This window comes from Rasamsonia emersonii, assembly GCF_000968595.1.
Source record: "Rasamsonia emersonii CBS 393.64 chromosome Unknown ctg1118621759679, whole genome shotgun sequence".
NCBI classification, from domain to species: domain Eukaryota; kingdom Fungi; phylum Ascomycota; class Eurotiomycetes; order Eurotiales; family Trichocomaceae; genus Rasamsonia; species Rasamsonia emersonii.
The window spans coordinates 106,621-132,033 of NW_013563337.1; the positions used below are offsets into that span (position 1 = coordinate 106,621).

General features: G+C 53.6%; 9 protein-coding genes across 9 annotated transcripts; 4 read left to right on the top strand and 5 right to left on the bottom strand.

Annotated features, from left to right (window-relative positions):
- Nucleotides 1-1,740: 1,740 nt before the first annotated feature.
- On the bottom strand, nt 1,741-2,858 carry T310_0507 (Phosphoesterase; the record flags this gene model as incomplete). Its single annotated transcript, XM_013476641.1, has 2 exons — nt 1,741-2,555; nt 2,657-2,858. 2 exons carry the CDS (start codon nt 2,856-2,858, stop codon nt 1,741-1,743), a joined length of 1,017 nt encoding a protein of 338 aa, XP_013332095.1.
- Nucleotides 2,859-3,337: 479 nt separating this feature from the next.
- On the top strand, nt 3,338-4,331 carry T310_0508 (60S ribosomal protein L16; the record flags this gene model as incomplete). The annotated part of the gene is made up of 4 exons (XM_013476642.1): nt 3,338-3,358; nt 3,462-3,597; nt 3,870-4,128; nt 4,193-4,331. 4 exons carry the CDS (start codon nt 3,338-3,340, stop codon nt 4,329-4,331), a joined length of 555 nt encoding a protein of 184 aa, XP_013332096.1.
- Nucleotides 4,332-5,254: 923 nt separating this feature from the next.
- T310_0509 (AMP-binding domain protein) lies at nt 5,255-7,272 on the top strand (the record flags this gene model as incomplete). The annotated part of the gene is made up of 5 exons (XM_013476643.1): nt 5,255-5,446; nt 5,501-5,696; nt 5,751-6,197; nt 6,256-6,885; nt 6,956-7,272. 5 exons carry the CDS (start codon nt 5,255-5,257, stop codon nt 7,270-7,272), a joined length of 1,782 nt encoding a protein of 593 aa, XP_013332097.1.
- Nucleotides 7,273-8,519: 1,247 nt separating this feature from the next.
- On the top strand, nt 8,520-10,771 carry T310_0510 (Ubiquitin ligase complex F-box protein GRR1; the record flags this gene model as incomplete). Its single annotated transcript, XM_013476644.1, has 4 exons — nt 8,520-9,251; nt 9,322-10,008; nt 10,062-10,403; nt 10,526-10,771. 4 exons carry the CDS (start codon nt 8,520-8,522, stop codon nt 10,769-10,771), a joined length of 2,007 nt encoding a protein of 668 aa, XP_013332098.1.
- Nucleotides 10,772-11,431: 660 nt separating this feature from the next.
- On the top strand, nt 11,432-14,347 carry T310_0511 (zinc metalloprotease; the record flags this gene model as incomplete). Its single annotated transcript, XM_013476645.1, has 1 exon — nt 11,432-14,347. The coding sequence occupies one exon, from the start codon at nt 11,432-11,434 to the stop codon at nt 14,345-14,347; it is 2,916 nt and encodes a 971-aa protein (XP_013332099.1).
- Nucleotides 14,348-14,848: 501 nt separating this feature from the next.
- On the bottom strand, nt 14,849-17,391 carry T310_0512 (uncharacterized protein; the record flags this gene model as incomplete). Its single annotated transcript, XM_013476646.1, has 6 exons — nt 14,849-14,916; nt 15,007-15,819; nt 15,890-16,074; nt 16,139-16,227; nt 16,282-16,351; nt 16,412-17,391. 6 exons carry the CDS (start codon nt 17,389-17,391, stop codon nt 14,849-14,851), a joined length of 2,205 nt encoding a protein of 734 aa, XP_013332100.1.
- A 1,243-nt stretch (nt 17,392-18,634) lies between these two features.
- T310_0513 (Integral membrane protein) lies at nt 18,635-19,672 on the bottom strand (the record flags this gene model as incomplete). The annotated part of the gene is made up of 1 exon (XM_013476647.1): nt 18,635-19,672. The coding sequence occupies one exon, from the start codon at nt 19,670-19,672 to the stop codon at nt 18,635-18,637; it is 1,038 nt and encodes a 345-aa protein (XP_013332101.1).
- A 1,229-nt stretch (nt 19,673-20,901) lies between these two features.
- Nucleotides 20,902-21,586, bottom strand: T310_0514 (RNA polymerase II mediator complex protein Nut2; the record flags this gene model as incomplete). The annotated part of the gene is made up of 3 exons (XM_013476648.1): nt 20,902-21,286; nt 21,365-21,449; nt 21,556-21,586. 3 exons carry the CDS (start codon nt 21,584-21,586, stop codon nt 20,902-20,904), a joined length of 501 nt encoding a protein of 166 aa, XP_013332102.1.
- Nucleotides 21,587-22,062: 476 nt separating this feature from the next.
- On the bottom strand, nt 22,063-25,413 carry T310_0515 (Serine/threonine protein kinase; the record flags this gene model as incomplete). Its single annotated transcript, XM_013476649.1, has 5 exons — nt 22,063-22,092; nt 22,170-22,422; nt 22,512-24,502; nt 24,556-24,653; nt 24,708-25,413. Coding segments are annotated over 5 exons (3,078 nt in total), but the record flags the coding sequence as incomplete, so codon positions are not given.

Below are 25,413 nucleotides of genomic sequence, written 5' to 3' on the forward strand. Positions count from 1 at the left end.
GGGCGTCTAACCCGACGTGGAGATGTCTGCATGCGTGTGTTGTCCAGTACAAATCAGAAACAACGCTTCCTGCGGCGGTAACTGCGCGCCCCGCGACAGAAAATGGCTCTCCTATCTGATCTGGAGCGAGCTAGCCTCGTAAGTGCTTGCCAGATCATAAAACTTAATGCTAGGCCTGAGGCTGTTTCACCGTGTGGCTGCAGCAACGCCGAGAGCCACCCGATCGATCACGGGAACAGAACGGAGCGAGTCGAGACGATTCTCTTTCATTCATGATGACCTGTGACGAGATTTGTGAATATACGATATACGACATACGACTCGAGTACCTAATCACCAGCTTACTCTGTACTTCATGGGAGGCCTGTCCAGCGCACGCTGATGAGGCAGGTCGCTCTCTTATCGATTGGAGGGGCCGCCCCGCCATGGTTAGGCAGCCCACCGCATCACCGTCACTAAATCCAGTCCAATAATCACCATACTGGCCACGCAGCGAGGCCGGTCATGCAGTCCAGTCATGCACCGCTCCAACCTCGTCTCGCCTTGCCGTCCAGTCATTCGCCCCTCTCTGGCGTGATTCGTGAACTTGGCCGCTGGCCTGTAAGCTGGCTGTCCTGTTCAAATAATGGACAATATCCCATTGCTTGATTTTTTCTTACTGGTCAACTCAGTCGCCTTGCCTTATCACAAGAGCATTTAGTTATTAAGCCTCGTGTCCGTCTCTCCTCATTCCAGAAATGGTTAAAAACGAGGCAGTACCTCGATCCACAACGTGCCTGCCTACCTACCAAGGTAGCTAGGTACGGAGTACGCCGGAGGTACTTACTTACGTGTATGTTGCACTACCGGGCACATGGACATACCTTTTTGATTTTTCCTGCGACAATGGTTACAGTGTTAGTGATGAGCTAGCTACCGTCCCTGTCTTATCACCCACTTGTGTTGGTTGTTCTTCCACGCGCCTGTGAAACAGAACTACCAACTACCAGGTCATCATCCTTGTTCCATGATCATCGAGGTCATACGGACGTGTATACACCACTTGGACATTATACTCCGTATTCTATTTATTATCCTCATCAAAGATTATAATTTAATAATGACGATGATGAGAGTTATGCACTGGTCGCAATCACATCTTGTAATAAGATTAATAATGGGTTATCTTCAGGCCGGAAATTCCAATTATTATTATTATAGTGTCTTTACCTCGAGATGGCTAGCAGTGTGCACGCATCGCCGTCTCATCTCTGCTAGCATCTACTTATTTACACCTGTCCTACCACTCGCTTCCTGGTGACATCTTGTATTCGTCTGCCAGTCTACTAGGAGTAGTACTAGGTACGAGCCACACAGCACAGCCCAGTCTGACAACTTATCTGTTCATAAAATAAATTCCCACCGACAGAATGAATGAATAGATAGAACTTTCCATGCATAGCATCTATTATCTCGTCAAATGTGGCATGAAGTAGTTTGCCATCATCATCATCAGAAGAAGAAGAATCATACTGTCGAAGAAAAATGCATCTCCCTCCCAGGGCAGGCATCTATGCATTCCAGAATAGCCAACCACGTAGGGCTGAACAAGAAACAAAATGTCATTTTTCGGGAACATTCTCCCTCTGGGTATGATCTATCTCATGTACGTCATGGCAATGGCAGCTGTACATACAGCGTGCATGCATACAACGGATAGATGTCCTTCGGGAATGATCCCTTCGTGTCTTTTGTCTTTTGTCAAGTTGGGTTGAGGTCGCTGTCCCAAGCGGGAAGGTCCAGGTCAACGACTATCGGTTTGTGGAATCGCTTGCCTTCCTTGTGTGGAAAGCTTGTGGCCATGATCGCCGCGTTGACGATGCAGGTCTCTTTCCTCGCTGGTATCACCCCTTCAGGGGTTTCGCCATTATTAGTAATACCGACTGTACCGTGCGGCAATGATGATGCATTGGCCGCCCCAGTATAACTGATATTCTCCAGGCGTCGCTGTTTTCGGCCTGTCAAGTCGACCAGACTCTGCTTCTTGCTCCCCATCGGAGGCAGTGCTGCCTCCTGCGCGGATCTCGACGCCCCATCATCGCTATCATCCCATCGCACTCTCTCATAGCCACGGCCTTCGTGCACATGGCCGCAGACCGCAAGCATCGGCCGCACTCTGCTCAATGCCTGACGGAGGCCGTCGCAACCAAGCGATCTTGCCTTATCACCGTCCTCTCGACGATGATCACAATACCCCAAGGGAGGCGTATGCGTCACGACGATATCCACGTCCAGGGGAATCTGGTCCCAGAGGCGCTGCGCCTCTTCCGCAGAGTCATATCCAAAGGCCCAGACTCCTTGGAACCGCGAATACGGCGAGCCAAAGACCTTGAACATGGTCCGGGGTCCATCTGGACGGGTCAATTTGACCAGCGCTGAAGCATGACGGAGGAAGATGACCGACGGCGATCTCTCGACAAGTTCCATGCATTCCTCTGCATTCTCCAGTTTCTGGTCATGGAAACGAGGACCATGTTCCGCATAGAACGGTGCGTCCAGTGTGACATCGTGATTGCCTGCGGCCGTTTACGGTCATTCATCAGTCAACATACACAGACATTATTATAAGCTTTGATATTGTTTAGTATGGCCTCCAAGATGAGACGCTCTCACTAACCAGCAACCACGATCTTGACCTCATAGTCCGCATCCCGAATCCACTGCATGGTCCGCTGCAGCTCCGATTTACTGCCCCGTTTCGTGAGATCCCCGGCGTGGATCAAGACATCTCCGGGTGGCAGCCGGAATCCCGCCTCTGAGGGTATGTAGGCATGAGTGTCGGAGACGCATACAAAGCGTGTCTTTCGATAGGTGACCATCGGTGGTCGTTCCTTCACCTTGCGAAGCAGGAACGGAAACACAGTTTCTGAATTACGTGATCCTCATGGTGAGCTGAGCAGACGAGGTATTCTCCTCATCCAATGGCAAGATCCTTCAGCCTTAAATAATGTAATTCCGCATGAATTGGGCTGTGACTCAAACGTTGTAACTTTATTGCAGGCGGAAAATGATAAGGGACAGCAAGTCATGTGATCTGCTCCGTAGCGGCCTTCCTATCGGGATGGACCCACATGCATGTGACCGCTGGCCAATGACGGCGGCCCGGTTAGGGCTGGGACCCTCGACGACCCTCGCACAATTAGCCTCGCTTAGCCCTCGCTGCCAACGATCCCGACTTCGTGCTGTGCGTCGAACCTGACCACAAACGCCAACAACCCGTCGACAACCAACCTCCAGAGCAACCAGCTCTTTGTCTTGCTGGATATTTTCTCCTTGTAGAACCGGTGACAAGAGCAGGATGTCCACCTTCGAGCCAGTTGTACGTGTTCCCCGAGACGCGTTTCGACACCGTCGACTCCAATTCATTTCTTGATATTATTCGGTCTGGTGACTGATGGCTGACATGCCTTGATGTTTTACAGGTCGTCATCGACGGCAAGGGACACCTCTTGGGTCGCCTGGCCAGCATTGTGGCAAAGCAGCTGCTGAACGGGCAGAAGATCGTCGTCGTGCGATGTGAAGCTCTCAACATCTCCGGCGAGTTCTTCCGCGCGAAGTGTATGTCAACCCGGATCTGATGTTTGCGTATCTTCCGTTTCCGAAGCAATGGATGGGAAGGAAGCGATAGCAGGAAAAAAAATAATGCAAATGATGGTGGTCGAGGGGGAATACAGACGCTGACTGGAATTCTGCGATATAGTGAAGTACCATGCCTACCTCCGCAAGGCCACTCGTTACAACCCGACAAGAGGTGGTGAGAACCGAGTATAATCCGTGCTGCAACAAGCAGCGTTCTGTTTGGGAACAAAAGCTCACGCGATTGATTACAGGTCCTTTCCACTTCCGTGCTCCGTCCCGTATCTTCTACAAGGCCGTCCGGGGCATGATCCCGCACAAGACTGCCCGTGGTGCTGCTGCGTTGGAACGGTTGAAGGTGTTCGAGGGTATTCCTCCGCCATACGACAAGAAGAAGCGTGTTGTCGTCCCCCAGGCCCTGCGTATCCTCCGTCTCCGGCCCGGTCGCAAGTACTGCACCGTTGGCAGACTGAGCCACGAGGTCGGCTGGAAATACCAGGACGTTGTTGCTAGGTACGGACTGTTGCTCTGTCGGGAAATCGTTACCATTGGGTGGTTACTGACTCTAATTCAACAGACTGGAGGAGCGGAGAAAGGTCAAGAGTGCCGCCTACTACGAGCGCAAGAAGGCTGCTCGACGACTGCTGGCACAGGCCCAGAAGACGGCGAATGTGGATGAGAAGATCAAGAGCCAGCTGGCTGAGTACGGATACTAGATACCTGGTGTTGACGCTGGTTTGGTTGTTGTATTTAGAAAGAATGGAGGGATAGGATCGCGGAACTGAACGGCGCGCCGTCAACCTCCTCTCATTTCACGGTTCCTACCTGATGAAATTTAAAAAAAAAAGAAAATCAAATGATATGCTGAAACGGACATGGGAGGGCCCAAGAAAGTTGTTTATTTTTTCTTTTCTGCACGGAGTCGCTTGGGACAAAAAAAAAGAGAGAGAGCAAAGCAATGGTGGTTTCAACAGGGCATGCTTTCCTGACTGACCCGTTAAATCAATCAATCAATAAATAATCCAAGGAAATTCCGGACCCTTGAGACTGTATAATTTATGCAGCTCGTTACCTACATAGACTGACTGACTTGACTGTGTTTCTTGGCATCCGCATGGAGAGAGAGTTCTCGTGAAAAGTGCCCGTTTACCAAGTCCCTAAACTTACTAGTAACTAACTAGTCAAGATCAATTGCCTAGTGTTCATTAGCATCTAGATCTAGAATTGTAATTGTAGTTTAGGTGCTTAGAGAAACATGACGTATATGTAGAAGGTTGTATCAGTCGGCACCAGCAGCTTGCTTAACGGTTAACCTTGGAACTTCCGCTTCTCTCCCCACCCGAGGCTACCCGGCTTGCTGTGCGGCCTCTGCCCCCAAGATTACCTAGAACTTTGCCCTGGCTTTCGGCCCCGGGTCGGGGTTAGCTTTGCCTCCCCCGCATTCTATTGTCTCCATCTTTCCCCGGTCCGAGGCAGCCCCTAGGTAATTAGTAGTGGTAGATCAGTAGCTGCATTTATATCACGTCACCTAGTACCTATTTACTATAATTATTATATCATCTAGAAGAGAGTATCATTTCATTTCATTTATTCATGTAATATTGTTAGCTGTGTGTTCTTGCTTTCTGCTACTACAAAGATGTCTTCTCCAAAGACCCGTCTTTCGGGCCTGCTGGGCCATTTCCTCCCTTCTTCTTCGTCTCAGACGCAGACGCAGACGCAGACTGAGACTGCTTCTGCGAAGGAGTCGGACTCTCCCTCTCGACCTGTAAACTATCACACCCTTTCTCCAACATTTTTCCTCCCGCGCGCTGCTGCGATTGAACCCGAGGTGCGTTATATATATCTATAAAGGTGGACTCGATTCTGAATGAAAGTGTTACAGGCAGAAGCAATCTACCACGTCACCGCAAACAAAAAGACGATTCGAAGGACCTATCTCCAGACGGCGGATCGCGCCCGTGGCCTGGCGTACTATCTCAAGAAGCATGGCTTCAAGAGAGTCGGGATCCTTGCCCCAAACACCCCGGCGTTCCTCGAGTCGATTTTTGGTATTGCTGCTGCGGGGGCTGTGAATATTGGTATGTAACAAATCGCATTGATTTTTTTTTCGATTCGTACTGATACAATCGCAGCGGTCAACTACCGCCTCAAACCCGACGATGTCGCCTACATCTTCACCCACTCCGACGCGGACGCCATCATCGTCGACCACGAGTTTGTGCACCTCCTCGATTCGTACAGACGGGAGCACCCGGACGTGCCATTCATCGTGGACACGGACACAAATGCCACGGAGGGCGAGCTCAGCGGTCCCTTTGACAAGGCCGTCCTCGAGGGCTTGGAATATGACGCCGAGACCGGTGCGAAGGGCTGGGAAGGCCTCGAGGCCCATGCCCCTGACGAAGACGACGTTATTGCGCTCGCGTACACGAGCGGGACGACGGCACGGCCCAAGGGCGTTGAGTACACGCATCGCGGGTGCTATCTCGCTGCGATGGGGAATGTCATTGAGTCTGGGTTGAATTTTCATACGGGCCGCTGTCGATATCTCTGGACGTTGCCTATGTTTCATGCTATGGGTTGGTGATATCTTTCCCACTGCTTGTCTGGTGCAGTGTGACTGATAGAGGTTCTCAGGATGGACATTCCCCTGGGCGGTCACGGCCGTTCGAGGCACGCACTACTGTCTACGCAAGATCGACTACCCGTTCATCTGGCATCTGCTCAAGAATGAACACATCACGCATTTCAATGCCGCCCCGACGGTCAACACTCTGCTGTGCGCCGCAAAGGAGGCGGAGAGGCTCCCGAACCCTGTCCGAGTGACGGTGGCAGCTAGTCCGCCCACAGCCCATCTCTTCGAGCAGATGACGAACCTGAACCTGCATCCCGTCCACGTGTATGGCATGACGGAGACATACGGCCCCATCACCAAGGGCTACCATATGCCCGCTTGGGAGACGCTGCCGCCCAAGGAGAAGTATCAGAAGATGGCGCGACAGGGCCATGGGTTCGTCACCAGTCTTCCTGTTCGCGTCATCAAGACTGATGTCCCCGAGGGGACTGTCATCGATGTGGAACGTAACGGTCTCGAGCTGGGCGAAATCGTCTTTCAGGGCAACATCTGTGCCAAGGGCTACTATAAGGATCCTGAGGCCACGCGGAAGCTCTTTGCTGGCGGTGTGCTCCATTCGGGCGACCTGGCCGTCTGGCATCCCGACGGGGCTATTCAGATCTTGGATCGCGCAAAGGACATCATCATCAGCGGTAAGCCCGTTTCTCACTAACGGAGTACAAGTCCTGTCAGTCCTTTACTAACGCACATTTCCCTCCTTAGGCGGCGAGAACATCTCCTCCTTAGCGCTGGAGTCCATGCTGGTCACGCATCCCGACATCCTCGAGGCCGGCGTGGTGGCCGTCCCCGACGAACAATGGGGCGAACGGCCGAAAGCGTTCGTCACCATCAAACCCGGTCGCAGTGTCGAGGGCAAGGACATCATCGAGTGGGCCAGGAACGTCAGCGGAATCAGCAAGTTCATGGTCCCTCGCGAGGTCGAGGTCGTGCCGGAGCTGCCCAAGACGAGCACGGGGAAGATCAAGAAGAATGTCCTGCGGGAGTGGGCGAAGGGTGCGGATAGGAAACTGGTGCAGTGAATGAAGTTGTCAAGTTTTGTTTCTTGTAGACTGGACGGTATAGATCTGTTGTTCCATATACATACAGATATTGCATCATTTAGAGGTGGCAGACTCGTGCGAAGTGTGAAATAAGATTGGATGTTCTCCGGTGTCAACATACCGCAGTTCACGTGTAGCGTGCGATTCAACTGCTCCATGTCTCTTCACGGTGGCCCTGTATCGCCATCATTAGGAATGTTTCAGGATGATGTTGTCAAATGCGACCTTTAGTCAGCCCTTCAGTCAACGTCATGTAGCATAGTATTGCTGTACTGACCAAGGCCGTGTGATCGAGGGCCGGTCTCGTGAGGGCCGCGTCTAAGCCTCTAAGGCTGACTGGGCTAAGAGAATAAATCAGGCATTCTCCATCCGCATGGCGTCAACCGACCCGCCCATGCGCAGCCTTACTTATTCTGCAAAAGCGCCTTTGTTCGTCTGGCACCCAGCGTCCCTTGCACGCACGGGACATCCCAAGCAGGTACGCAGTGCTGAGGCGATTATTCATCCTCTTCCCTCTGCCATCTGGTGAAATTATCCATTAATTAGTTCATGCTCTGGCAGTCACTCAGCCCTTCAGTTGTGGCTGCAATTTCGAATCACCAAGCAAGCTGTTAACTGTTGCTGGACACGCAGCCTGCGGGTTCCTGGTGCCGCATCCCACTTTGTGTTCCGCCTGCCTCACTGCCGCCGGAGCGTATGCTCTCGCGCCTCCCGCCCAAACCTTGCTCATTGTTCCTGATATCGCCCTGCAGACCGGGTCTCCTGTCCCGGATCCGACCTCTGCTCAATCCTCTATGCTTTTGTCTCTCAGTGTTTGTCCATTCCCGTCTCTAACCTAGCCAGTGACTGCGTTGGGCCCGAGTCCTTGCTGCCTCCTCCCCCCTTCAACGCTGCCAGTCCTGCGTTGGTTCCTCCCTTGATAGAGCCCAGACACCGCTGTACGACCTCGATCACGTTCACACGCCCTGCCTGGTCTTGCCCTGTGACCGCTGCCTCTCGACAGTCGACCTGCTACAACCTCCAAACGACGAACACCGCTTACGAATCATTGAGCTGTACAGAACGAACAAGCACGTCTGATCGGGTGGGCAAGCATCTTTCAATCGTTGGGTCGGAGACAGGACACTACAGCTGGTTAGGGGATTTCTCGTTGATGTAAACAGGCCCGTCTCTGCTGTATAAGAGGACGTGTTCACTGTCGGCCTGGTTGGCAGTTAGCCGCGAGAATGCTTCGCTCCCGGCCTGCCGCTCGCTTCTCGAGCGAAGCTCCCTCCGAGTCCTCGACCTCGACCTCCCCCGAACGTGCTGCCGACGATGACACAGATTTCTTCATGGCCCAGGCCAACGACTCCCAGTCGTCCGTGGGGGTGGCAACCTTCCGCGATCTCAACGTGAGCAACGGACAGAATGTCGTCGTGCCTCCGATCATGCGTCTCCCTCCGGAGATCCTGATCTCCATCTTCTCGAAACTCAGCTCCCCGGCGGACCTACTGAACTGCATGTTGGTATGCCAGAAATGGGCGGCAAATTGCGTGGGAATTCTATGGCATCGGCCCTCGTGCAACCGGTTCGAGAACCTGCGGAGTGTGGTGACGTCGGTAGGGAAGCCGGACAGTCTCTTCCCGTATGCGGAGCTCATTAAACGGTTGAATCTCTCGGCCTTGACCGACAAAGTGAGCGATGGAACGGTGTTGCCGTTTACCCAGTGCAAACGGATCGAGCGCTTGACCTTGACCAACTGCTCCAAGCTGACGGACAAGGGCGTGTCAGATCTGGTGGAGGGCAATCGGTATCTTCAGGCTCTGGATGTATCGGAGCTTCGGTCCCTGACGGACCATACCTTGTTCACCGTGGCCAAGAACTGTCCACGGCTGCAAGGGTTGAACATCACCGGCTGTGCTAAGGTGACGGATGAGTCTTTGATCGTCGTGTCTGAGAATTGTCGGCAGTTGAAGAGGGTGAGTGTTTCTTTTTTCTCTTGCTCCATACTTTTTCTCTACGTTGAGTTTACTAAGATTGTCCGCTCAGTTGAAACTGAACGGCGTCGTTCAAGTCACGGACAAGGCCGTTGTCTCCTTCGCAGAAAACTGCCCGTCCATTCTCGAAATCGATCTACATGACTGCAAGCTGGTTACAAGCCCTTCGGTCACCACGCTCCTCTCGACACTCCGGAACCTGCGAGAATTACGACTGGCGCATTGCGTGGAAATCGATGACTCGGCTTTCTTAAAACTTCCGGAGGGTATGATCTTTGAGAGCCTGCGCATCTTGGACCTGACGGCCTGTGAACGCGTCAAGGATGATGCTGTCGAGCGGATCATTAACTCGGCTCCACGCCTGAGGAACCTTGTTCTCGCCAAATGCAAATTCATCACCGACCGCGCCGTGTTGGCCATCTGCAGACTGGGGAAGAACCTGCACTATGTGCATCTGGGCCATTGCTCCAACATCACCGATTCTGCGGTGATTCAGCTGATCAAGTCCTGCAACCGCATTCGATACATCGACCTGGCGTGCTGCAACCTCTTGACCGACGCTAGCGTCCAACAGCTTGCAACCTTGCCGAAGCTAAGGAGGATCGGTTTGGTCAAATGCCAGTCCATAACGGATCGCAGCATCCTGGCTTTGGCGCGGTCGAGAGCCTCGCCTGACCCTCTGGGCGTGAGCTGTCTGGAGCGGGTGCACCTCAGCTATTGTGTGAATTTGACTATGGAGGTAAGTTTTTTTTTCTTTCTCTCGTAGAATTCGATTATTGACAATTATGCCAGGGAATTCATGCCCTCCTGAATCACTGTCCCCGGCTTACTCATCTCAGTCTTACGGGAGTTCAAGCCTTCTTGCGAGAAGACCTCACCGCGTTCTGCCGGGAGGCTCCCCCGGAGTTTACGCAGCAGCAGCGTGAAGTCTTCTGTGTGTTCAGCGGCGAGGGCGTTGCACGGCTGCGAGAGTTTCTAAATCGGAACTACGTCCCTTTCCACGAGGAGACGGAGGCAACAATGTACGATGACGACGAAGAGCTCGATGAAGACGAGGGCCAGGTGACTGGCCTAATGAACGCCGCGGCCATCCATGACGAAGAGGATGATGAAATGGGGGATGGTGGCGTTGACGTAAGACATCCTCATGGTTGATACCCCGATGTTTTTTCAGTTTATTCGATTCCGCGCTGTTTTCGCTTTCGTGGTCTCTGCACGTCTTTGTATAATTCAGGTGATACTGGCCTGTTTCTTAGGGAGGGAAAGAAAGCATTTATATTATGGGTCAGCTCTTCAAGCGGGGCTGCAACACTTCGGCATGTGCAAAGCGAATCCGTCGATTCCTCCTTTCTTCAGTGACGTTAGGAGAACATACGCAGTCTACCATTAACGACGTTATTTCTACGCCGTGCTTTTTTTACAGCGGCCTGGCGGCGCTGGGAAGTGTTCTCGCGATGGTCTTACATACGTCCGCCCATGTCGAGTTCATGGCGAAGCCATAGACCTTATGATGGGGCTGGGCGGGCGTCTCTGGGGATGCTGAGGCGGCACGGTCGAGCTGAGATTGCATTGTACAGATATAGTCTAATATCTGCATTCTTCCGGCACTTTCTGATCGTATTCCTTTTTCTATTATGTCCTGTATTGGTTGAACACCATTATTTCTCGATCGTGACTGGAGAATATATGACATGACATGATACCTCTTTTTCCGCGAGCGAATCAGGGACTATCCATCCATCTCTCTCGCAAAGGACATTCACATCACGGTGGTATTTATTGGGCAACATATTTCGGGCCTGTACTGGTCTATTCTAGTATTTATGGCAGACACAGATTTGCAGCTGATTTATTTAACTGATTAGAGACACCAACTGATCTTTGCATTTTATTTTAAACAATCGTGCAAGCTTTCGTAAGATGGATATGATGAACTTCCTGCTATGGCAGTCGAGATGGGCTATTCTGGTTCGGCTGACCCACCTGACTGCAGCTGCGGATACCTTAAATTAATCTCACCTTCCGCTTTGGATGGAACGCGCGCGGAGATTATCAACCCCTCGTTTGCAATCTACTTAGCAAGCACAATTGTGCTTCCGTGTCTCTCGTTTCCCTTTCAATGACGACCCCCAGACCGGTTTCCGCGTGAGAGGAGAATCCCAATGGCTCCTACGAAGCCACGGCGGTGCAACCCCCTGGCCTTCAACCGGTGGCCTGTGACGATCATCACCACCCTCGTCTACGTCGCCTTGCTCGCCCCGCTGCTCGTTGTCCACCACGTCCTTCCTGCCGCGCCAGAGACCGCGCCCGACGGCCTCGATATCGACGAAGCATGGCGCGACTTGCAGTATCTCACGGGCGGTTTCCATCCGTACAACTCCCACCGCAACGACGAGGTGCGGAGTTGGCTGTTGAACCGGATAGATGAGATCATCCTGGAGAGGAGAAGATTGTCGGCAGCTGACCGGAGACTTCGACGAGGCGCGGAGGACGCGCGCCAGCCCGAGGTTTTTGTCTTCGACGATTTGCGGTCGAATCTCACGTTCTCGCAATCGGACCTGGGCGTCTACTTCGAAGGCACGAATATCATCGTGTATATCCGAGGCTCGGAGGACGATAAGACGAACTGGTGGGAGCAACCGGATGGCCGACCGTCTGGCAAGGGCGGCGTGCTCGTCAATTCGCACTACGACAGCGTGTCTACGGGCTACGGTGCTACTGACGATGGAGTCGGCGTGGTCACTTGTCTGCAGCTGATCAAGTACTTCACCACGCCAGGGCACGAGCCGCGGAGGGGACTGGTCATCCTGCTCAATAATGGCGAGGAGGACTTTCTCAATGGCGCGCGCGTGTATAGTCAGCATCCCATATCGAAGTTCGCGCATACCTTCCTGAACCTGGAGGGCGCCGGTGCCGGAGGACGAGCCACGCTGTTCCGCAGTTCTGACACGGAGGTCACTCGATTCTACGAGAGGTCTGAGCATCCGTTTGGCTCTGTGTTATCAGACGCGGGTTTTCAGATGGGTCTGATCCGCAGCCAGACCGACTATATTGTCTTTGAGGGCGATCTCGGTCTGCGGGGATTGGATGTCGCGTTCATGGAACCTAGAGCCCGGTACCACACGGACCAGGACGACGCAAGACACACGAACAAGGACTCTCTGTGGCATATGTTGTCGGCAGCAGTTGCGACGACAGAGGGACTGGTCTCGGACTCCAGCGATGACTTCGAGGGCGAACCTCAGGGGCCGGGCAAAGTGCCCAGTGGGAGAGGTTCGCGGGCTGTCTGGTTCGATCTCTTCGGCAGTACATTTGCGGTCTTCCAACTCCATACGCTCTTTGCTCTTTCGGTGACTCTCCTGATCGTGGCTCCGCTCACGTTGCTCATCACCAGCATCATCCTGTCCAACGTGGACCGCATGTACCTGTTTAGCATGAAGGTTACGATCGACGACAGCGATGAGAAGGTCTCGCTGCGTGGTGTGAGAGGTTTCTTTCGATTCCCCTTCTTGTTCGGTTGTTCTGCTGGTGTCACCGTCGCGCTGGCTTTTCTGTTGACCAAGGTCAACCCTCTGATCATTCATAGCAGCCAGTATGCGGTGTGGAGCATGATGGTCTCAGCCTGGGTCTTCACTGCATGGTTTCTAGCCCGCGTTGCGAATTTTGCCCGACCAACGGCTCTGCATCGCATCCACACGTTGACCTGGATGTTCGTGCTGACGTGGGTTCTTCTTGTCGTCGCGACCGTATACGAGAACCGGGATGGGTTAGCTGCTGGATATTTCATTCTTTTCTACACGTTCGGGACGTTCCTGGCGACATGGGTGTCTTATCTCGAGCTGTTTGCGCTGCCACGGAAGAGAGAGTATGCCAGCCAGTTCCGGCGCGGATCGAGACGAGCCAGCAGTCTCGGCAGCCGTCTCTTGTCGCCGTCTGCCGACGAGGTCGGGGGTGCTGTCCCGAATGAGGAAGAGGAGCCATCGGAATCGACGTCTCTGTTGCGAGGCGGGCAGCGGACTACGTTTGCAAACTACACCCGAGTCGAGGTCGAAGAAGACGACATTGTCACTCCTGAGGACGCGGGTCAGGAGCGGGGTCGGGATCCCAATGTATACGGCTACGAGCAGCCATGGAGTGCCAGATTGCCTAAATGGACATGGGTGCTGCAGCTCCTTCTGATCGCTCCAATCGTTATTATTCTCATCGGACAATTGGCGTTGCTGGTCACGGCTGCTGTCCATCAGACCGGTCAGGACGGCAGTCCGGTGTTGGTGGCCTACCTGTCCATTGCTGCTTTCACAACGCTGCTCTTCACGCCTGTTCTGCCGTTCATCCATCGGTACACGTATCATATTCCGACGTTCTTGTTCCTTGTCTTCATCGCGACCCTGATCTACAATCTGGTTGCCTTCCCGTTCTCGGCCAGCAACCGACTCAAGCTGTTCTTCCTGCAAGAGGTGGACCTCGACACGGGCGTCAATCGCGCTTCTCTGACAGGCATTCCTCCTTATGTGAACGACGCGATTAAGTGGATCCCAAGTGCCGCGGACCAGAATGTGACGTGTGCATGGCAGACAGATCGTCTGAAATGCTCGTGGGACGGGCTCGCGCCGCATGTTATTGGCACCGAGGGCCAGGAACCGCCGCTGCAAGATTGGGTGTCGTATAATGTGACTCGCACGGACGATATTAGTAACAGCAAGAACAGACATCAGGCTCGATTCCAGATCACGGGCCTGAACACGCGCGCGTGCGTGCTGAAGTTCGATTTGCCGATTTCGCGATTCCAAGTTGCCGGATCGGCGGTCGACGAGCAGCGGTTCCCCACGACCTCTCCTGCAGGATTGAGGGAGATCCGACTGTGGAGCCGCACGTGGGAGAATACATGGACAGTTGATGTCGAGTGGGAGGGTGACAGCAGCGAGCTGAGCGGCAAGGCGACTTGCCTGTGGAGCGACGACAACTCGCCTGGTGTGATTCCGGCTCTGGACGAGATCCGTCAGTACAGTCCGGACTGGGTGGCCGTGTCGAAGCTGGCCAGTGGGCTGGTTGAGGGGAGTCGATTTTTCAAGATATGAGCTTGCGTGTGTTTGCTTGTGTTATGATGCTTGTTGCGTATGCCATGCTTGTGATGCGTTATGCTTGTTATGCTCATGATTTGATTTTTGTTTTGTTGTTTTTGGTTCTATTGTCCTTAACCATCAGTACAATACAACATGAGAACAAACGACGACAAATATGTGATGGTCTTGTAACGCGCTCGATGTGTATGTATGTATGTTGTACTGTCCTGTCTCAGTTCAAGTCGAGTATCATGAATGCATGTATGTTGTACAAACATGTATGTATGTAGTTACATACCTAGGTAGGTAGGTACCCAATGGTCCTTCACTCCTAGTCTGTTCCTCTGCCTATGCTATGCTATGCTAGGTATGCTATGCTAGTACCTGTCTGTCCTAGGCAGCATAGAAAGAAAGAAGGTATTTTATATACTGTACAACGCATGTATATACAGTAGATTTCTGTCCTAGCTAGCTAAGTATTGAAATCAACACCTACTCATTTCCTTCTTCATTAGTTTATTTGAAAGAAGGATTCCTCTTCACAGCCAAAAAGGTCAATGACCACAGCTGGCGGATATCAGACTCTGTAAGAGAAGAAACCATCTGTTAGTAACCTTCACGTCTTCGATACTGTAGATACTGTTTGTAGATTAGTAGGTTGTAGGGTAACGTACCCGTCTGAAAAGCCTGCCCCGGCGGCGGAGGCATCTCACCCAACGGCATGACCTGGAAATTACCGTTGCTGTACACCCAGCTCCACACCTCCTGCGAGAGCTGCGCCGTGTTGGCCTCGATGGTGTCCCAGAGGAGGTTGTATGCTTGTTTGAGGTTGTCGTAGACGGAGTGGTCGTGGCAGAATTGCGGGATATCCCCGTGAGGTTGGCACCGTCCCAGCTGCTGCTCCAGTCCTTTCGCCATCATTGCCATTGGCCATGACCATACTACCGTTCCGTGGTAGGCGCCTGACGTCCAGTTCTGCGCGTACACTGGATTGTCGCCGTACGCTGGGTTGGCGACTAGTAAGCCCGCGCTCGTCGTCAGTCCAGCAGGGAAGACGCGACGGATGTTGTTGGCTGTCTGGTTGACGAAGGAAGTCAGCTGGTCCTGTCTCCCCGTCGTGTTAAGGAGGAAATGCCGGAAGCAGTCGTCCGTGTTCATGACTGCCACTTGGCTGAGATTGTCATAGCCGTCCAGCGCCAGGCCGTAGAAGTGTACGTCCGAGTCGATCGTGTCTGTCTGGTTGGGCCCCGAGAAGCCGATTGTGTTGGCGTAGGAAGAGACTAGCTGCTTAGCTTGCTTTTGGGGGATTGTCACTTCGAAGAATTGTAGTGTCTCGTCTTCCCAGACTTGTGCGTATTCGTCTGCGAGGACGCCCCATTCTGGGTGCGATGAGTAGAATCCCTGTCGGGAGAGGGTGGCGATTGCTCGCAGGGCTGCTGGCATCAGGGCTGTGTTTACGTCGTAGGGAATGCGCCCTCCGCCGATGCCTGGCATCAATCACTATCAGCTGCATGCCCGGGAGTAGTAATTTAATCCATGCAGGGGGTTATAACCCACCGTAAGTACTATCTCTCCAGTCACCAACGATCTGTCCCGGCTTCAAGTGCACCAGATTCTCCTTGGTCTGGTTGTTCTTCCCTGCAAAAGGCGCTGCTAGCCGCATCACTCGCTCGGCGTTGATCGTCGCCAGTTGGCCGTAGGTCAGGCCCTTGTTTGCGGGACTGAAGGATCCTGCGGTGGTGCTAGCAGTTGTTAGCTGAATGCCTGGTAACGGTGTAATAATACTGCGGGAAAAAGGGCACTTACTTCAGGAAAGCGGCCGTCCGGGAATGACCGACCGGATTGTCGATAAAGTACTTCTTCATCAAGACAGGGAGGTAGTAGTCCGGGTCAACCTGCAATCGTTGTTAGTTGGTATCCGTTAGAATGAACCATGCCCGGTGGCATACCATCTGGTAGGTGCACGACGCAGCAGTACTGGTGATGTTGTCTTGCAGGTTCAAAAACGTGGCGTAGTCACTTTGACGGTCAGCCTGCTTTTCGTCGACAGATTTGATTTCATTTTTGTGGTGTACTCACCCAATGACTTCTTCATGACAGACACTCCCATCAGTCTTGTTCAACCGCTCCAGAACAGACCCGATAACCGCCTCCATCGCACCGTTCTCTCCCAAGCTGAGTACCGGCTCCAGCAGAAGCGCGGCAATCATCGAGTCGCGCCCGAAGTAGGTCAGGAACCGCCATGCCCCTGCAAGCAGCTTGGTCGAGTACGACAGGAAGGACAGCGCCGTCGTGTCGCCCGGATCCTGCGTGATCAGGCCCGACGACTCGGCGTTCAGCACCTGCGCTGGCGTCAACTGTGTCATTTGCGGGTAGTTGAGGTCCGCCGCGAAGATGTAGTCGCCGGCAGCAAATTTCAGCGTCTTGCCGTCGATCTCGACCGCGCTGGTGTTGGCCACGGGCGTAAAGTTCAGATGCGTCGTCGTCACGTTGTCCAGCCACAGCCGCGAAAGAGAGGCGCCCCCGCCCGGCGTGGCCGTGAACTGGATGGCATCCTGGATCTCGGGCCGCAGGAGACTGGGGCCCTCAGTAAAGTCGCGAATCGTCCGGATGCTCCCCAGGATCGGAATCGTCAGGACAGCTGACGAGTTGAAGCGGATCACGCCTGTGACACCCACGCTGGGATAAGACGCATTCGAGGACGCAGGCTGGTACGTCGCGGCCAGCGGGTTGCCCACCGTCGAATTCACCACCTCGATGCCCAGCGTGCCATTGATGCCATTCTGCGGCGCGAAGAACGCGCACACGCCGCTGTTTCCGGCCGGCCAGGCGACGATGAGCCGCGGGCTGATGAGCGTCAGATTGCTGTCCGGAAGCGGGCTGGTCACGACGACCTGCGCGGCGACATTGCAGTCCGAGTAGAAGTAGTTGTCATACGGCGGATCCGGGAGATGGAGCGTTGCAGGAGCGGAAGAGCACGCGGGCGCTGCAGCGCTCGCGCCTGTTCCCAGGCTCAACAACCCCAGGCCCAGCGCAAGATTGTTATACCACCGGGTCATGGTGAAACGTTCACAAAAAGAAAAGCGAACAAACGAATGTCATCCCACAGATAAAGGGAATTGAATTGACGAGGGAAGCAGAGCTCTCAAATATCCGCGCACGTGGGTACGGAGGAAATGAAGCTCCCCACATGTTGTAGAAACACTGATTCCCCAAACGGGCAGGTGTTTTGCTTCAAGCTTGAATTCTGGGACAAGCTCGTAGAAATCGAGCATGGACCTCTAGCAGTCTAGCTAGGTAGGTAGGTACTGTACCTGGGGAGCTGTCAGAGCTTTCCCTTTCCAGAGGTTGTGACGCAATCACTCCCCATTCCAGCGGCGTAATTGGACAGTATCCGCGTGTAGCCGGTAATAGTGGACGGCGAAATATCGGCATTCGTGGAGGACAAACATCCACGATGAATCATGACTGGGCAGTTGAGCAGACAGATGGAGTCTTGTTAACTGCGTTTGTTTTAGTCTGGCTCACAGACAAAAGCCGCGTGGAGACCCCGCGGGAAAAAGGCGCGGAGAAATTGAACCTAATTAGTCGGCTGGCACAATGTTTGTTCATAAGTATCATGACGACGAAGAATATTCTACACACAAGTTGCGCTGGTTGTGGCTGAGACAAGAATAGCTTATTTTATTAGTATTCGTATTAGTCTGGAAGGACGGTAGGATGAAATGCACTGCACTGTACATACATACTGTACTGTAATATGTGCACGCCGTTATGCAGTTTATACCACATTCACCCAGTTGTTCCATAACCTGCTCCTATCATAGATATCATCAGATCATGCATCGTAAAAGTACCATAAACCATTCACCAAGAGGCGAGTTGATCGTGGTTCCTCCTAGATCTTCATCTAGATTAATGTCCGAAGTCCGCACAAGCCGCAAAACAGCTACCTGCTTAATTTTAATTTTGTCGACGCCAATTGAGTGGGGTTCGAGAATCTTCCGGCTCGTATTCCATCTCGACCGCAGAACGGCGAGCTGTGGAGAATTTTCTTCTCTTTTCATGTCGTCGAGCGTGTTCTAGTCGAGTAGCTGTCCTTGTCCCATGTCGATTAACGACGCTGGGATCGTCTGAGGCGGGCTCTGAGCAACCGCCATTTCGTGGCTGATTGGAGGCGCAGATCGGTGTTTCATGAGCATGTACAGTACATATCTCAGTCGCCCACATCTTATCAGAGACGGCTGAACCTGCTCCATCAGATGAGGATTGTAAATTGCAAATTTCCCAAGTAATCACCATTCACCCCGGGTGGTGATCCATATTCGTCCGACTGATACTCGTCACGTCGATAGAATCTAGCGCTTCCAGCCCGTCCAGGCCAGTAGCACGGCTATCTCTGCTCCCTTTGCCCGACGCCGTCGACGGCCCTGTCCCCCGATCCGAACCCCAATTCGAATGCTCAAACTCGGCAATCAAGACTTCATACGGATCCATCCACGGAGGCTGCCGAGCTCGGTGTTGCAAGGGCGAAGTGGCATGGGTGACATCGGACGTGACCCGGGTGGCGTCCACAAAATCGGGGAGCTCGACGGAACAATGGCCATCATCATTGGCATTGACCGGCTCCGGCTTCCAGCTGTGGTTGCGGACAAGGTTGACGAGTTTCCCGAGCACCGCAAATTCCAGCTTCAACTTGATGCTGTAGATCGTGCCTTTGAGGGTCGTTTCCACGATGTAGAAGCTCAAGTACTCGGTCACGAGGAGGCCGACGTCCATCAGGATGATCAGAAGATTGATGACAAGAAGCTGGTACATGATCAAGCGGCTGCCCGGTTCGGGATCCACCTTCAACAGTCCCACGGTCTCGCGGATGTAGACGCCGGAGATGATAAACTCTTGGAGACAGAATCCGGTCATCTGGATCCTCTCCATGATGTTGTAGCCGTTGATGAAGTGGTCGTTGTCCGGGTCAAAGTTTGACCCGTAGGTCAAGACGGTCGTCGGGATGTGCAGCAGCACGGCGTCGATCAGGATCATGTAGAGCACCCGCCGGAGGATCTTGGGGTTCTGCACGACCAGATGCAGCCGCGAGTAGAGGACCATGGACTGCCCGGTGACCATGGCATACCAGCCAATGGTCAGCAACGTGACGGAGAGCCAGGTGGCCGAGGTCAACTGGAAGTACTTGAGGAGGAAGCCCAGCGCATATGGGATGATGCCGACCGCGGAGACCAGTAAACACCAGAAGTACAGGCCGCGAAACTGCTTGAAGGTCACGAAGATGAGGATGAGCAGTTCCATGGCGTTGTACCAGCCGATCCCAATGAACATGGCCATGGTGATCTTGAGCCCCAAACTGTCGCCCGTGTAACCACCGGAGATGCCATCGCTGGGCGAGGCGGCCGCGCTCGAAGCCATCCTGGTCAGATCACAAGATGCCGTACCGCCCCCACGTCAGAAGCAGAATTATCAGGCGGACATGGTCGCCGCGGTCATGGCCGCGGTGGTTGTCAGGAAAGCGTCCGCCAGTGGAGATAGCTTTGGACGATTCGACATGACACGCATGGAGAGCGATTGAGAGAGGTAATGAGGCTCAGAGCAGAGCAAGCGTCCTTTTTCGCATTTGACAGAGTCATGATTAGGCCGACAGCCTTGGCTCTTCCCCCACGAGTCAGACAAAAAGGAAACCGGCCGGCTGGGCGCACCAGGACGCACTCCCCACTGAACTGAGGCCATTAGCGGAGTGCGCTAGCCTGTACCGCCGAAGGAAGCATCGTCAGACAGGCCTCTGCGGAGAAAGCCCCCAGTCTGCGAATCCTCGCCCGGATTCGCCAACCAGCGAGGACTAGCAGCGTGAGAACGGACTGTGTGCTGGAGGGAGCGCATGCGTGAAATAAGCCCTAGGAACGCGGCGACAGGACTCATTGGTGGCCATCGCTGATCATTTTGCGGCCGACATTGGGACCAACACTAACAGTGTCAAGGAAAAAGCCAAAAACCAAACGCCCAGCAGGTGAGGCGAGGATCGCGGACGGAAACGGGAAGGCGCGATCGGAAGGTTGCAGCCGCCAAATACGGCAGGCGCCAAGCTTGGGGCGGATGCTGACAAAGAAGACAGCCGGGCCAATCAGCAGTAAGAATGCAGCAGCTAAGGGCCCCGCTTCCAGTTTGCCTGTTATTCTTAGCAGGATTCACCGTCGGGGCACAGCATCCCAGGAGCAGAGTCCAATGGCATCGTTCCACGACTGTCGTTAAGAACTTTAACAAAGAACGGCGAAAAATAGGGCCAGGAACTCTTTGTCGACATGAAGCAACGACCAGAATTCACCTCGTTCGAGGAAAATGTATAGTCGAACCAATGCACACAAATCAACTGCCCTGAGTATTCGACAACATCAACCTGACAATATAAAACATATTCCTTCCCAGAACGCCTTGGACAAAACCTCGTTATAACTTATTCGGTATCATCAGACGAACGGAAAAAAAAAGATAGAACGCTCTCACCCAGTTTTATCTTAGAAATGCGCAGATCATATCATCTTTTCTTCTTCAGATCAGATCCGTCATGACTTTCCCTCCTCCTCCTCCGCCTCAGGCGGCGTGACTATCCCGCCCGTCGCCGCGACCGCGCGATCCACCTCGCGACGACACTCGGGCATCGCGCTCCTCATCTCCCGCGCCAGCACGTCCCGGAACCCCGCAAACGCCTCCTTCTTGCCCTTGAGATCCTGGTTGCCGCGCTGCACCAGTTCCACGAACTCGCGCGTATAGATGTCCGGGTTGCGCGCCGCGTCGACGTAGTCGATGATCTCGGGCGGGAGCTGGATGCTGGCGAGCGGAGGGTCGTCGCGAGAATACGAGTCGCGGTCGGGGGGCAGAGACTGGTTGTAGGTCGGATCGGGACGGGTGTGCGTGGACAGCGTCGATAATGCGAGAGTGAGGTTTTGTCTGTAAATTTTTAGTCAGAAAGGGTATGATTTCTTCAGAACAAACAAAAGGTATATAATGGATGGATGGCAGACATACAACTTCCGCACCAGCTCCGTCTGGGTCTCAGGACCAAGGTAGCCATGGACAGCGGACTGGATCTCATAAAGATGCTGAATGACCTCTTTCAGGTCGTCTAAGCAGAACCGGAAAGGTCAGCGCGAGGGCACATCATCGAAGGATAGCTAAGATTCGTCAAAGCTTGATTGCTCTGATGGATGGATACTCACTATCGACTGTGCTTAACGTGATGGGCGCCATCCCGGCTCTCAAGTCTATGATTTAGTAAATGCTTCGTTAAGACAGAATGGCATCAGAAGGTGATGAAGAAGACATATCTGGGCATATATTCATGCCCCGTTGTCCATGGTCTATAGCTTGGATGGATCGCTGAGCGCGGAGTTGGACCTCCGGCTGCCGCAAGAAGGTGATCGGCGCTAGCCTATCGTGGTTAGACCACAAGCCTATCAGGATCAATATCATTGGCCGTGTCAGCATTATATAGCACTTCGACAGTGTACAGCATCTATTGCAAATGCAGAGAATCTCATAGCGTCCTGCTGTTTCTCCGGAGTTGCTTTCTAGATCGCACAGTGTTCGCACACAGCCGGTAAGAGACGGCGCTGGTTTCGCCCTTCTCGACAAGCATATATCCGATGCCATGATGGCTCTGCCCGCTTGATAATATAATAATGACTCCTGACATGATTTCCACTCCAGATTATTATTATGCAAGCTCAATGATATTCTTCAATTATATCTTCTGTCTATAAAAAAAAAATTTATCCCAAGAAAAAGAAAGAGAACGTTCGTTTCAAGCACCGATGTACAGTACAATACATACAGTACCCGTGTCTGCATCTTCCAACTCAAAAGTAAGTAGCAAACAAAGCTTATAATAATGGGTAGGTAGTATCAGTTTGTAGATGGCTATTAGGACATCATCACTCCGCGATAATGACAACGACGACGACGACAACAACAACAACAAAGTCCGTCCAGCAGAGAATCGGAAATTGGATATATGTATGCATCGAATGGCATGGAATGGCGTTGAATGGAACCGATCAGATTCGTCGAATGCTCCGTGGAAAATACTACACGCATGTAGCAGCACACTCAAAATGGCACTGGGAGACAAAAGTGACACAAATTTAACAGACGAAACGACAATGCTGTCGACTACACCTCCCGCGTCCGGATCGTCGACATTTTCGGCACTTCGATCTCCGTCTCCACCAGCTCTAGGCCGGACAGACTCGGATAGCGCCGGCTGAAATTCGCCTCCCAGTCGTCAGACGTAGGGCTGACTGGTCCTGCCTCATTCGTGGGTGTCTCAGCCGCACCGCCCGGTCTCAGGTTCTTCGGTTTGGGAGGCGCCGCGGGCCGTTGAACTGAACGCTGCGACGCGTCGGTGGCGGTTTGATCTCTCACAAGCCCCTCTGACCCACTCGAAGGAACCTTGATCTCCTTCGGTGGTGGCTTCGGCCGCACCGGCAGCGGCGGCGCGTACTCCTTCTCCGCTTGGGACTCAGACGGCCTTGCCGGCAGAGGAGGATTCGCGTCGGTATACCGTCCATAGCCCGAGGCCGTTTTGGGGGGAGGAGGTTGGTTGCTGTTCTGGAGAAGGGACTGGACTTTGCTTTGGATAACGGGCGATTTTGTGCCATCACGACCGCCGACCCCCTTTCCAGCGACACGGAGTCGATACTCAGCAGCAGCGTTCGCCACGCGTCTCTCTTCCTGAGAAAGGCGCCTGCGCTCCAGCTCTCGCCGCATCTCTGGGGAAATATCGGTAGGATCGTTGTCACCGGAGCCGTCATCACTGGTGTCCGTCATTTCAGACCCAGCGATCGGAGTCAGAGGCTTATTTGCGTCGTCCGGGGATGGCGGCTGGCTACCGGCATCCTTGTCCTGAGCATTCTGCTCGAAACGGCGGAACGCATCTCCAAATCGCCCAGATAGAAAGGACAGGCTGGACCGTTTGACATGCTTCGAACCACTGCTGTGCCGTTTCTCCTTCTTGCGATTCATCTCTTCCTCCTCTCGTGCGCGCAGGAAGTCGACATCCGATGTGATGTTCGCACGGTCAAGGTCCCGATCCCCATCGGTCCGCATGTGCCGGAGCGGTTCTCCGTCTTCGTACTGGGGTCTGTGCTGATCGAACGATGAGCCACGGACATCAGGCTCTTTCGCATAATCGACTTTCGAACCCGCAAAAACACTTGCAGGGCGAGCCCGGGAATTGGCTGACTTGGGTCGAGAGACGGCATCGTCAAGATCGATGAGGGCAGGTCTGGTAACCTCCAGCGACGGTCGCGAAGAGGTTGGTGCATTGGAAATCTTCTCAGACGATGTTTTTGGCTTCGGTTCCACTTTGTGGATAGTCGTCGTCTGTGAAGGGACGCCGCTGCCGAGACCAGAGTGTGATCTCTCCAATTCAACAGACCATGGTTGACTCGAAGGTCGCCGCTCATGCCCTGGTGGTGGGAATCGATAGATGGGGCGGTTTGAATAGGACGTGATCTCCGGCCCTGGAGGGGGAGGGTCCGTCATGGTACCGGCGTCGACCATCTTGGGTTTCTGCGGGACGGGCTGGTGCAGCGGTGTCTGGGTTCTGGCTGATTCTCCGCGCTGGTCGAGAGACTCGTTTTGTCTCTTCTCGGTAGACGACGACCCCTGCTGGTGATTATTCCCAGTGGGTTCCTGGCTTGGTATCCTCGACGGAGAGGAACGTTTTACGAACGCCTCGTCAGCCAACGCGTTCGTGATCCTTTGGGACAAGTCCTCGGCAGCATCGAGTTTCGTCTCGGTCACAGTAGGCTCGAATTCGAATTTACCATTCTTCTCGTGCAGCAGCGAGAACTGGTCAAGTGTCGGGAACCGGGCTGACAGTTCGTCCGTATTTTCGAGTTTCGGCCTTGCGCCATCCAGGGCAGCAAAAGGGTCGTTGGAATTGGAATTTCCTCCCCGGAATGGAGACGGGCTGGGGTTCGCAGAATTCTGTTGCGAAGTTGGCTTCGACGGACGACCTCGTCGCATCGGAGCAATATCGGGGATGATCTGAGTCTCTTGTATCGGAGGTGAGAAGATCGCACCGACCTTGGGCGCTTCAGTGGTCGACGGAGGAAGTTCCTGGTAACTACGAGTTTCCGATTGGGTGCGTTGGGAGTAAATCTGGCACACGTTAGTTAACCCATCTGCAACATACCACGGACAATGTCACATACATCGTGGATTGGAACCTCCTTTCCTTGCATGCTGCAAGCTTCCCGCAAGACTTCATAAATCGTGGGTCGCTTCTGCGGGTTTTCCATTAACATAGACGCTGCCGACACCAGTTAGTCCAGGAAACAGACACCAAGATAAGGATGGTCCGCACCGATCAGCCTCTTTAAGCGATCAGAAAACGGGGGATAGGCGGGAAATTTGTAGCTCGCATTGAGGATGGCCATCTGGCCGACCTCTTCGAATGGGGTCGTGTAGTAGCACAGCTTGTAGAGCAACACCCCCAAGGCCCATATATCACTCTTCTCGTCGATCGGCTGCTTTCGATAGACGTCGATCATTTCGGGACTTCGATACTGCAACGTCGTATGTCGCTGAATGTCATCCTCGATGAGACGGCCCTCAGCAGCCGACGTGGCCGCCGGTCGTGGAGGCGCCGCGGATCCAAAATCGCACAGCTTGTAGACAGGGGAACTGCCGGACAGGGAGATCAGGACATTTTCGACCTTGAGGTCCCGGTGCAACAGGGGCGGCTTGAGATAGTGCATGCACGCTACACCTTCGGCGACATCCGCGAAGATGGTCAGGATCTCAGGCTCCGTCAACCGGTTCTGCAGCCGCGTGTTCATGAAGTCGATGAGACCACCCCCGGCGCAGTATTCCATGAGGAGGAAGACCTCGTAGCCGCCGCCCTTGAGCTGGGAGGCATGGGAGTCAATGTAGGTGACGATGTGCCGGTGGCCCTTCAGCTTCTTCATTGTTTCCACCTCGGTCCTCATGTTGGCCAGCGCGGCTTTGTCAGGGACCGCAACGCGCTTGAGGACGGCGACATCCGAACCATCGACGGCTGGGGGAGGCGG